Raw genomic sequence first — 12,701 nt, 5'->3', positions numbered from 1 at the left:
GTAGCGCCCGCTTCTTCCCGCCGGTGCGCGGCGGAGCACCTGTCTGCCGGGCCGGGGCGGCCTCTCTGGTCCGCGGGTGGGCAGGAGGGATCCCGCGGCCGCGTCTCGAGAGAGAGTGGCGCTTCTGGTTTGTTTATATTCGGTTGTGGTTTTGTTGCTGTTGTTATTGTGTTGGTTTTTTCCATAAGGGAAGAGAAGAAGGCGTGCCAGCCCTTCCCAAAGCTTCCCTCGATGCAAGGCTAGCAGATGGCGTGTTCCTATTTTGCTTATTTCTAGCCCTCTTTCTGTTTCTAGTTCTGCTTTTTTGGAGATTAGCATAAATGCGTATCAATTTATTAAAAAATACATTTGTTTGGAAAGAGTTAAGTTATGAAAGCGTGGCTCAGGAATCAAACCTTGTCTTAAACCTTACCTGCTGTTCCAGGGATAGTATCTAGGTTGCTCTTACGTAGTTATGTTTGCTCCATACCTGTTAGCAGGTCGGCAGGTGTGACTGAAGGTGGAAAGTAAAAATTATGCAAATAGCTACTGAGGAAATTCTCTTCTGCTGATGACTCTTCTGTCTGTCTTGTAGTTATATAGACAGTCACCCTACTATCTCAGCACTGTTACCTAACACACAGAATTCATTACTGGAGGTGCTAAGGCTCAAGATCTTGGAGCAAAATTATAATGGTTGTCAAGACCTTAAGAAGAAACTTGCCTTTCAGGGTATATTATTTCGCAATGTCTGCTGCATTGTTATTTGAAGTAGCTTGCACTGGGTACTGCCATTAATGGACTGCTGGCCTGACTATGGTGCGGGGTCCTGAGTTCCTGTATTTGTAATTTAAATATACAGCTCTTACATGAGACACAACTTCAAAGAGTTGCTTTACAGGAAAATAATTTCTACAGATAATATTAGACATAACTTCTGTACTTCATCCTGTCATTTTTCTGTTAGCCAAACTCAGCTATCTTCTTCAATAAGACAGAGCAACGTTTCTGCTTCTCTTAGAGTCTGTCTGCCCTCAGGAAGCAGCTGAAGGTTGTGACAAGTATGTAATATGGGAGGCTGTAATGTAACTATACATTTTTCTGATTTTCATAGCTTTTAGTTTCAGCTTTCCAGTGTTCTCATTCTGGGTGTGGGAAGAAGAGGGCATTTCTAAGGCCATGTCTCCCCTAGGAGTGCATTGCAGGTATAGTATGTGTTGCACTTTTAGCAGTATGGATTCATTAGCCCCAGCATGTTCTCTGATGACTTGCTTTACTCTTGAGTGTGAAACAGACTGTATTAACAAAACCACAGCTTTGGAGATTCAGCTGTATTTGTTATATGGGCTTCACCCAGCACAGCTGACTTGTTTTGGGATTCAGTCCCTGGGATAGCTAAGTATTTGTAAGATAAATATGGCCTGAGTGACTTTTAATTCTTGGAAAAAAAACCCCAACATTGTTTATGAATAGCCTTTAGCTTTTGGTTTGTTTTGGGATTTTTTTTTTTTGGTAGAGAAACATGTCTAATACATTAGTTGTCTATCTACACTTCATTCTTTGAATAATTTCAGATGTTTCTATTCTGAGAGTCTCCAATTAGTTCACTGGCAGTGTAAAAAGAGATATGCAACTATCCCACTTGACTCAGAGGGGCTTTGATTGGATTACAGATAACAACCATACACTTTGTATCTGCTGTTTTATCTTGGTTACGTTTTTAGCAGATCAAGAAATCGCATTCCTATTTCCCAAGTTTTGTGTTTGCAGTAAGGAATTATTACAATGCCTGACAGAATTCATAACAGAGTTAGAAGTTACTTATGCATTGTGCTCTCCACATGAATCTGTGTACTTTACTCAGTAATTTTAAGTATGAAATTATTCTACTTCAGGTAATTCAGTAAGATTGGCTGACCTGTACTCTGTACACTGGCTTGCTCAGCTGCTGAAGAAAGGAGCTGAATGAGACTGGTGCATTCTGCCCCTTCAACTGCATCCATGTCTTCAGTACTTTTAAAACACCTTTGATGCATTGATGGCATTCACAGCAGTAGTAAAAAATAAAGACTTTTTTTAAAAGCAAAATATCTGTACTATATTTCTTCCTTCCTATGCCTTAGGTTTTGGCATCTTTTAACCTACCCTAAAGGGCTCAACAGCCATGCCTAGCATGATATTATTCTCTTATAGTTGGTGCAGGGGACTGAGAGACTGGATCATGGAAACTTCCCTGAAACTTAAAAAAAAAACCCAAAAAAAACCAAACAGAAAAAACCTAACAACAACAAAAAAAACCCCAATCTAAGGCAGATGGAAGACTTTAGTCCAGAAGATTCTACAGAGTAACATGTCAGTTGATGCAAAGAATTGTTGCCTATCTTTTCTACTCTGTAATGCATTACTAAACATGCATAGTTTAGAGGGTTTTGCAGGAAATAAATGGTGGTTTTATTGCAAGCCTTCACTAACCTGTATGTATGATAAACATAGCAAATGTGAAGCTGGGAGTTTAACAGAATTCTACAGGTTGTTTAACAGATGCAGCAAACCTCTGATAACCAGATTTCCATGAGGACAAACATGGCCTTATTTGTTGTCTTACACTGATGCAACTTCCTTTAGATTCAGAGAAAGTCCCTTTTTGTTCTTAATTATTTTTGTAGTTCCTCAATGGAAAAAGTGTTAAAAACTGCCTGCGGCACTATGGAAGCATGGAAACAAAATAGCCATCTGTTGAGACCCTCAAGGAACTACTGGGCAAAGTGACGGAAATGAAGAGCTTGAACCATCACTTCAGCATGGCGGCAGCTGAATCTGACAAGGACTCAGGATATTCAGGTTTAGAAAACCACTGCATTACCTTTTGTTTTTGTTAACTGGCTCAGACATTGCTTTTATTGGTGATGTTTGACAAACCTGACTCTAGCCCCTTACAGTTTGTGTCTCGTTACCTGGGAGGGTTTTTGTATGCAAGACAGGTTGCATCTGCAATCGTCCTACCATCAAACCTTTTTGGAGGGGAGCTTTATGTAGTTATAAATTTCATCCTGTGAATTTGAATGGCATGGGAATTTAAAATGTGCCTAACAAAGAAATGAATGGAAGAATCTCAGACTTCAGAGTCTAGAAGTGGGGATGGCAAAATTACTTTTTGTTCTTTGCAGTGATGAATGAACTGTTGGATTATGCCATATAATGTCTCTTACAATTTGAGGAGATTGTCAGCAGAGCCTATTAAACCAGAGAGTAATTGTTATAACATCATTAAAATGGCACACCGTGTCTACATTTTAATACTCAACTGTGCAAAGATTGCCTTTAAAAGAAAAAAAAAATGCTTTTGTGAGAGATACCTGCCCTATTGGGTTTGTAGATAGAAGATTTCAAGATACAAAATGTCTGCAGCACGGACTACAGCTGTGGCAATGCTGGAGACCGTAGTTCTGTCCTGTCCCAGGTTTTAGAGCAGTCTTCACAATAGTGTGCAGTCCCTTGGAGACCAAATACAAAACCAAAAAGTAATAGATTTTTTTGGGGAGACAATATCTGCATGGAAACTACCCTGAAATATAAAGCCTCTTATTAAAAGCTATTTGACAGCTGTCACAGCAGGTCTAATTTTATTGGTATTCCAGAACTAAACTTTATTGTTCTTTGTGGCTTGGTTGAAAGGAAGCAGAATAGTAGAACTGAAAGGAAGTAGCAAGCGTGCTGCATGTGAAACAACTAACAGCTGAATTCTACGTCTGGCAGATGGAAGTTCAGAGTGCCTGAGTGCTATGGAGCAGACTGACTCAGAGGACGTGCTGAATGCATTGTGTTGGAACGCAGAGGATGGGCCTTGGCAATGCCCAATGACCACAAGCAACTCCTTTCCTGCACTTTCTCCTATGGTTGTAATGAAAAACGTGTTAGTTAAGCAGGTAGGGAAGAAATAATATATTGAAAAATATTGCACATTCTTAAATGCAAAATATTTTTTAAAAATATTTTTCCTTTCAAAAAGATTTTTTCAAAGTTGTTGCAGTCCAGAAAGTAACTGGTAACTTGAAAATTTCTATTGTGACAGCTTGTTCTTTTGAGGGGCAGCTAGAATCACTGAGACGGAAAAAATTCAAAATGGAGAAGCTTTGCTACCTCTACTAAGCCTCTTTGTCTCAAAAGGAACCCCAAAAATTAGATCTTTTAAGAATGTTATGTAAATAGCACCAAAGATGAAACAAAAAGTGGTTTTCCTTTTGGAAGCTGATGTTTTCTTTTTCGTTCAATAAAGACAATAAAGTGGGATGATAGGTTTTGCTTCCTAGGTCCTAGAAGTGCTTTATGTGCAATGGGAAACACTAATCCAGAATGTTATAAAAGAAAAAATTAAATCCATATCTGAAATTAGCTGTGGTACTCTTACTTTAACAGTTGTTTCTCTTAACTGCATATGATGGCTCACATTGCAACAATTACATTCTCTGTTTGTGTCCTCCAGTATCTTGCTATTTGTCCTTCCTCCAGCACATCTGTGAATCTCCTCTTACATTGTAACAGAAGGTATCAGAGCTGCAAGTTCAAAGTACTGCCATATTATTAGACCATTTGCTCTATACTCACTCATGTTTTTTGAGCAGAGCAAAAGTTCTTCAGCGTTTTTTATTAGGATACGTCTGAGAACACAGTGAGAAGGGGGGAAAAAAGAATATAGATCCTGATTCTTTTTCTATTGAATCTGTTATGACAGCAAGCAAAACATGTTAAATTGAAGTGCTGTGTATCAGTGCTAATGTGGGGTTTTGTTAGTATTTAGCAGATTATGCATTTGTGGGGGAGATGGTTCTGGTCTCTGAGTACTGTGCTTTGAAACAATTTTATTTTATTGTCATGTTCCTAGATGTGTGGACAAAATACTGTCCAAACAAATGCTGAAATTTTCATATAGTAGGGAGTAGGCAAGCTTCACCAAATGTTGATAGCCCTTGGCCCAGAGCTCAAAAATTAAACACTGATTGCAGTGGTAGTCTAATGTTAAACTCCAGGTTGTGTTGCAAACTGTTAGGAGAAGTAGATTTTATATATAGAGGTGTGTGTGTATTTATAAAAAAACCTGGTAGTGTAGCAAAAAGGGAATTTGGGGATGAAGAGTTGGAGAGGTAGATAAAACTACCAGACTCAGTTGTCTTGAACAGTGCATCATAACATCTAAGTTTAATTATGTATGTTTAAGGATAATAATCTTAAGTTGAAAAATATTTACTGCAATAAACAAAAGCAACAAGTCTAGGTCAGTGTAATAATGAAGTGTCTTTCTGCCTCTTTCCATAATGTGTAGTTACCTCAGATAGTCATGCTGGTCATCTTTTTAAAAGTCTTTTCATCACAGTGCTCAGCTGGGCTTGCTGGACCCAAAATTAAAAAAAAAAAAAAAAAAAGTGTCATCCAGTTACTGCTGTTTATTTGTTCCAGTTTAAATTTCAATCAGCATCATCCTTCTGTCTTAGAACCACTGTGATCCTGCGCAGTGATGGTTACCTGCTGTCCCAATTTCAGAGTGTAAACAGCTAACAGTGTTACTAAGAAAACAAAATCAGGTACAGATCAATTCTCTGAAACACAGTCCAGCTTGTGGTAAGGTTTCTGTAAGTCTTGTAAAAGTCCTTAATAAATAGGAAGGCTTTTTAGACAAGTGACACGTACACATGCAGGATGTTAGCTTTCATTTGAAAAAAACCAAACCACTTTGCAGAATTAGTATCTTAAATGTGTTCTCTCTACTAAAAAGGAGTTTTGGCATAGGAGAACAAGAGCAAAACAAAATCCGAGTGGAAAGAAGAAGAAAGTAGATAACAGAGATAGGAAAAAACAAGAAGATGATAAACAGTTACCACAGTTTTTTTGGCCTCAATGATTTTGGGGCTCTGCTGTGCTAGATACTGTGCAGTAAATGAAAACTTCTGATCCCAAAACCTTGTTCCTTCAGGCTGTGTGTTCTGTCCTGGGTGTGTATAGCCACGGTATTTATATACTTCCTCACTCCTAACGTCTCCAAATACTTTTTTTTTGGCTGTGTTTGTCCTTTCTTCTGTGATAAGGTAGTAATATTTATTTTTTGCAGGTAGTTGTTCTGTACCACTATTCAATAAGCATCTTGCCCATTGAACCAAAAAAATTCTGTGTCAGAGGTAATTGACTCTCATCTCCAAGTCTCAGTGTCCTAATCAGTGGGTAGTACCCACTTTTTTGAGTGTTCAAGTTCCTTTAGTCAGGGAATGGAGTTCAGCAAAGCATGTTAGCATTTGCCAGTTTAAATCTTACGAGATCGGAGGAAAGGAGATGGATTTCAGGTGACTCAGTATAGTACCAAAAATAATAAAATGTATGTGCACTAGCTAAAACCTGTGCCTTCAGCAGGCCTGCCAATAGTATTCCAAGTCATAAGGAGTTGAAAAAGCAGCTGGCAGTATATTATATTAGTGTAATTGTAGTGGTGATGACTTAAATATATTAAGAAGTGAGATTTTGTTTCAGAAGGAAATAGTATCTCTTACTAGACCATTTGATATGTCTGGAGAAAAGCAGGCAAGCTTTGTAGCCAGGAGATCTCATGAAGATCTGTAGTAATGTGTTGGAGGAGGAAGAGATAATGTCTTGTAAAAACTAATGTATTCCCTGATATTTCAGAATATGGCTTGTGGGAGGGAGTAAAGACTTGGGCATTTTTATTGAAATATAATGCTTTTAAGGTTTTTCAGTGCGCACCATTTCACCAGAGGTGTGGAGTTAAACTGCTCTGAGCTTACAACAGGCTTTTTTCCTTGCATTGGTTTATATTCAGCAATTTTTTTTCTACTTCATGGTTTTAAATGTATTGAAACTGTGTATTGTACTTAAGATTGCAAGACTTACTGAACAGCTGTTGTCTATTTTAAATAACCATTTCAAAAGCTTGCTATAAGAATAGAATTGACAAGATTAGAGTTGCTGCTTTTCAACAAAGAGGGAGTCTGAATTGTTCCTAAAATGTCTGTGCAGTCTTTCTTCGACTCTTTTAAAATATTTCATAACCACAGTGCTTAATTATTTTTCAACTTTCCTGTACCCTTGTTGTTCGACCCCAAGTCTGGGTTGAACTTTCACATGAGCGTTGTACAATGTAAGCAAGCACTGTAATCCTCACTTAGGAAAGCATGTATAAATTCAGATTGAATTGTGTTTAAATGTATCTGCTGTTCCATAGCAAAAGGATTATGGATTACAGCTTTGATTCTAGTGCTGTGCTCTGTTGTCAGAAAAGGAGAAGGATGAGTTTGATGGAAAACTGTTCAGAACATATTAATTGCACAGTGTATATCAAATATGGAGAAATGTCTCAGTCCACCTGTTTCGTTTAAGGTTTTTTGATCCTCTTCTACAATATTGTTGTTTTTTCCCCATTTATGCTTCTCAGGGGAGTTCATCACAGCTCCAGTCTTGGACTGTGCAGCCATCCTTTGAAGTGATTCCAGCTCAGCCACAGCTAGTATTTCTTCGTCCATCAATCCCACCTCCCACTAACCCTCATCCTACTGGGAAAAAGAGAAATGACTCCACTAATTACCTGCCCATCCTGAATTCTTATCCCAAAATAGCACCACAGCCCTGCAAAAGAGATCACTCCTTTGATCTAGAAGAACACCAGGAAACCAATTGCCATAAACGACTCTGCACAGAAGCACCCAAAATGGAGACTTCTCCTGTATCGAGGAGCACAGGCTTGCCTACTAGTCCTTTTGCCCACCTACCAGTTAGCTTTAAGACCCCTCAGGATTCTAACCAGCAAAGTTCTTCAACTCTGGTGACAAGTGGAAAGCTGTCAGCTCTTCCTGGTTTTCATCGTGTTTCCAGTGACACTCAGAAAGTGCCGGGTTTGACTCCCCTTTTGCCTTTTGGAACTCTGCAAGCAACAAAGTGCACGCCTCATGAGACTGAGAGTGCAGCACAGGCTACCATGCAGTCTGCAGTGTGGAGCCCCCCACTGATACCAGAAGAGATTTGCACTACCCCTGAGCTCCTCTTGCAACAACAAAGCAAGTGCAGACGCTTTCAGAATACACTTGTCGTGCTACGCAGGTCAGGATTGCTAGAGATCACTTTAAAAACCAAGGAGCTCATTCATCAGAACCAAGTGACTCAGGCCGAGCTGGACCGGCTGAAGCACCAAACACAGCTTTTCATAGAGGCAATAAAGAACAATGCTCCACAGTCGTGGGCAGAGCTAGAAGCATCTCTAACAGGATCTGATAAAGCTGATAGCAACCTTGAAGACTCCACTTATTCTAACATGTAGTAAAAAGGTACATAGCTGTCCAGTTTATTCTGTGCCTCCCGTTTCCCGTCTCAAGCTTTTACTTGAGCATTTCTGAGTCCAAGACCTGCGAAGTGGCATGCCAGTAACAGCTTGTCTTCAGAGCCGGTTGTGGGACTGGAGTAGCATGGTGGGGTCTCACCAGAATGGGTACTTATTACTTCAGTGTGACCTTGAACTCCATGCTAACTCTGTGTACTTGGACTCGAGAAGCTTGGATGTGCTCTGTTGGCATGTTCCCATTCTTGCAGTGAAGACAGTCATTTGCAGTATTCTGCAAGCAAGCATATTCCTATTCCCATCTTCAGATAGTCAGTTCTGAGAAGAACAGCAGAACAGGCCCCAATATTGGGCCATCATCAGCTGCAAGTAGGTGAAGGGAGTTGGTGTGAGGAGAGGAAACTTACGTTGGTGGGGTGGTATCTTTAGCCTGTCACTGTCCTTTGTTGTAGCAGAGAGTCTTGCTTTGGGGTTTTAATGCATTTGAATTAGTGAAGATCTGCTTGTGCTGAAGCAGCACTCTATATACATTGCAGTCTTTGGTCAAAGTGATGAGTGTCTTAGGACCCAAGTGAAATGACATGTTCTGATGAGTATACTTTTGAGTGTGATCTGTACGGCAGAGTGAGTGAAAATTGCAAGGCTTGCACTGGAATTGTTTGTTCCAAAGCCTCATTTATTAATGGCTAACAAGTGTACAAGGCAAGTGGCTTTGGATTTTCTTGGTAGCTAACAGATTAAACATTGTTATTAAAGACTGCATTGACTTTTTAAAAACAGTACAAGGAAGATATTCACCAGGATTAATTTTGCAAGACTAGTTGCATATTATTTGGTTCATATATCTTTAGTCTACAAGCCTAAACTTTTTTTTCTGTGAAATTGGATTGTTAAGTATAAAAACAAAAAAAAAAAAGAAAAAGAGGTGAAAGGAAAAGGAGCCTGTGGTGAAACAAGTCCTCCTTCCATCCCCCCTCCCTCTCTTTTTCTATTCAGAGAAATCAGATGAAAGTACCTGGAGAAGGGGGAGAGGGGTAGGGGTGGGGGGAGGAGGGAGAGATGTCAGCTTGGATAATCTCCCTAAAAATGTTATCCATGAGAGTTTGAACTTAAAGAAAAAAAAATAAAACCACCAAAACATTTTTCCTGCATATAAATTTATATCATCCCTAGCCTGCTTGCCTCAAGATACAGCTAACACCACTGTGTAAGATGTTAGGCTTTACTAGTAGAGATCCGCAGTAGTCATGTTACAAAAGTTGTTCTACAGACATTTATTTCATTTCAGTTTATCTAGACACTTAACTATGTCACTCCCTCCAATCTGAAGGGTTTTTTTCAGAGGCAGTCTCTCTGTGTAGAGACCTAAGAATGGCTTTGTCTGAGAACGTTAAGGAATCTGGATTGTTTATGGTATGTTCCTTTCTGCATGACAATGTTTTAAAAAAATTGTGCAGTCTAGGTAACTGGGTATTTTGATGCTTTGATCAGTTCTATTGTCTATTTCAGATTCTTAAAAAAAGAAACTTGAAAGTAGAAGTGGATGTGTTGCTAATTTGTGACTAGACCTTTTCATTTTCTGATGCCTCTGTGAAACAACATTGCAGAAGACTGTGGAGAATGCTTTTGTAGTCTTCCTCAAATATGCGCATTTGAGAAACTGTAAGGGGCTTCCCTCTTGTAAGGGTTTCCCCCTTTTTTGACTGATGAAAAGAAATGCCGTACATGCCTCACATATATCTGTACTAGCCATCGGCCTAGAGAGAACTTTTGTGGCAGGATTCACCCTAGTGGAGCTGTAGCAAACTAATAGCCATGCCTTTCATGGTATCCTGCCAACCTGCTGAAGACTAGTGCAGTACATGGGAATTGAATAAAAGTATTCATAGACTATGTTCTGTCATGTATTTTTTTAAATATACCTGCTATGATTGTGCATCCTAGGCTGTCTCATAACTCACAGCACAGCAATATCAAAACTCAGCCAGCAAACCCAGAAGGCAGGACGGCAGCACAGTACAGTGTAATAATGTAGGACATGTCCGATCTAGCTCTTTTGGAATTTGTGGTATCTGCACCAAATGACATTTGGCAGGATAGATGTGATGGTACCTTAGGCCATTTCTGAAAGAGTCCCAGAAGATAAGCTTGTTTCTTTTGAGCTTCTTACAGGAAGGAGAGGAGGCAGTAGGAGGCAGTTTCATTGATCGGATATCTTCAATAGGCCTAGAGGCAAGGTGTGAGAAAATGCATAGGATAATTTTCCTACTTTTCAAAAAATTCCTGTTCTACCCATCAAGTAGAGAGGAGAATTTGAAGTTCAGAATATATATATTTTTAGGAAGTGATTGTCCTAGAAAACAAGATGATGGACTCAGGCTACCTAGAGATGAAAGGAAGTCAGAAGAAAAGAAGTTTGAGACAAGAAAAAGGGAATCTACTGGTGACCTCTTCTCCATTCTATTTCCACTGCTCTGATAGAGTAAAAGGAAGGAAAAATTGGCCTTGCAGGTTAATACTCTGTGACTTAGGAAGACTCTTGCTGATAGAAATCTCTCATAGTCCACACAGTTCCACATGGATTTTTTTTTTTCTCTCCTGACAGCACTGAGGATGGGCTGAAGTGAGTGTGCTTATAGCTGATGGGCCTTTCAGCCGGTGTAATTTGTATAAATATATATTCAATAAATCTGTGAATAAAGTCCAGCAGCTGGTTAGAAATATCCTACTGGGCATCGGTCCAGACTTAAATAGTACTTGCTGAACTAGAAAAATCCACTCTGAAACTATTATATGTAAATCTGGGGCCCCTTAGGAAACATATCCCTAGATAACTGCAGATCTTGAGGCAACATCTATAAAAAAAGGATGTTGAAGGCCCCTAGTGATAGATACATCATCAAGTACCATTCTGTTCCATTTCTCGTAGCTGCCTTTATTCCTAGAAGCTCTGACAAACCTTTAAACAATAAGGCCTTTTCTTTCTTGGCTGCAATTTAATAAAATAGATCAGCTTGGAACTGTGTTGAGAAAATTAGTTGACTACATCAGGACCAGAATAGGTCCTGATTCTGGGTAGGATCTGGAAGTGATCCAGTAGATTTGAGCAGAAACATTAGCCTCTCTGATTGGAAACCTGTAAGCAATGAACTTCCAGATTTTTTTGACCTTTGAAGCAGCAAGACTTTGCATTAACAAGTTGGCTGAAGACAGCTGTCCCCAGTCTAAAAAGTCAATCAGATGGCCTGCTGGGGCTTCAGTTGCTGCTAACAACTAGCAGGCAGGGTAGCTTGATGGGTCAGACAGACTGCTGATTTTCTATTAAGTTTTAATAAATGTTGGTATTTTTGGTTACTTTTACTATGTATTTTTGAAATTCTACTGCTCTAGTTGGAATGTAAACATTTTCTGTACTTTTGAGATCCATTGCCAGCTCTGAATACAGTAGCCCAAGAACTCTGTATAGAACATGAGCTTTTTGCTAAAACTTTACAGAAGACTGTGAAATATGAATGAAATAAAGTACATACTTGAGAAGTTTGTGGGTTATTTTAATGCTGTTAAACTGCAGAGTCCTTTGTTCCAACGCATGCTTTATATACAGCTCCACAACAGCATGTTGCCCATGTGGGAAAGTGCAGATCCAAAAGTGATACTATGATGTATCTCTCTGAAGAGAGTCGTGTGAGCTTTAACAGTATGTATGAATTAAAGGGTCTCTGGGAGGAGCATGAGTAAAAGTGTACAGAACACTAAAAATACATTGTCATGGGTGACCATTGCCATAGATCTGTCATGAACAACCTGGAAGGATTTTTCCATCTCTGAACTGTTATCTCCATGTGATGACTGTATATTATGCTCACCGTCTGTGCAGGGTTGAACTCCTACACTGTATCTTAATCCTGTCAGCTGGGTATGCAGAAGTTCTAAATCGTGAAGTGAGGATCTTGGCTACTGAAAGAATTACGTGAGTGAAAAATGTTACTCTCTCTCGAAGAACATTCTTCAACTAAATCTGTATACCAGCTTTTTAGTAAAACACATTTTTTAAAATGTGGCCATCTTTACATGGTCTTTTCTTTGTTCAAAGATTACTTTTACAGTGAGAACTAGGCAGACATTCCCAGAACATCCAGCAGCCTTGTGGGATGAGATCCTGTTCAAAGGTACAAGAGATTCTGGTTAAAGTTCTTACTTGGCACCAGACAAGGCAGTATCTTGAATCTTATTACTTTACATCCAAAAAGGAATGCCATCAACTGAAGTGATTTTATTCCCTGAGACAGGAAACTCAGTGTTTGCAAATTTTCTTTTCGTAAAAGGTAGGGGTACAATTCAAGCAGGAAACTTTCAGGTCTCTCTGTCTCTTCCGGCTAGCTTTTTCTTT

General features: G+C 39.4%; 1 protein-coding gene across 3 annotated transcripts; it reads left to right on the top strand.

Annotated features, from left to right (window-relative positions):
• Window positions 1–6: 6 nt before the first annotated feature.
• CIPC (CLOCK interacting pacemaker) lies at window positions 7–12,240 on the top strand. Of its 3 annotated transcripts, XM_035901999.1 has the most exons (5): window positions 7–127; window positions 1,101–1,184; window positions 2,646–2,820; window positions 3,736–3,905; window positions 7,415–12,240. In XM_035901999.1, the coding sequence occupies exons 3-5, from the start codon at window positions 2,754–2,756 to the stop codon at window positions 8,291–8,293; spliced, it is 1,116 nt and encodes a 371-aa protein (XP_035757892.1). In that variant the 5' UTR covers window positions 7–127; window positions 1,101–1,184; window positions 2,646–2,753; the 3' UTR covers window positions 8,294–12,240. The 3 variants fall into 3 exon arrangements, with proteins under 3 accessions (XP_035757892.1, XP_035757893.1, XP_009644950.1); XM_035902000.1 differs by lacking the exon at window positions 1,101–1,184; XM_009646655.2 differs by lacking the exon at window positions 7–127 and having other exon boundaries at window positions 140–1,184.
• Window positions 12,241–12,701: the final 461 nt, after the last annotated feature.

Source organism: Egretta garzetta, unplaced genomic scaffold (assembly GCF_000687185.1).
Source record: "Egretta garzetta isolate BGI_Z169 unplaced genomic scaffold, ASM68718v1 scaffold79, whole genome shotgun sequence".
NCBI classification, from domain to species: domain Eukaryota; kingdom Metazoa; phylum Chordata; class Aves; order Pelecaniformes; family Ardeidae; genus Egretta; species Egretta garzetta.
The sequence above is the reverse complement of the archived record's forward strand: the minus strand, read 5'-3'. Positions and strand labels throughout refer to the sequence as shown.

Excerpts from the sequence above, each read along its gene's own strand:
- CIPC (XM_035902000.1), top strand. The coding sequence starts at position 2,754 with ATGAAGAGCTTGAACCATCACTTCAGCATGGCGGCAGCTGAATCTGAC. Across the intron at positions 2,821-3,735 it reads CAAGGACTCAGGATATTCAG|ATGGAAGTTCAGAGTGCCTG; the intron begins GTTTAGAAAACC and ends TACGTCTGGCAG. Across the intron at positions 3,906-7,414 it reads AAAACGTGTTAGTTAAGCAG|GGGAGTTCATCACAGCTCCA; the intron begins GTAGGGAAGAAA and ends TATGCTTCTCAG.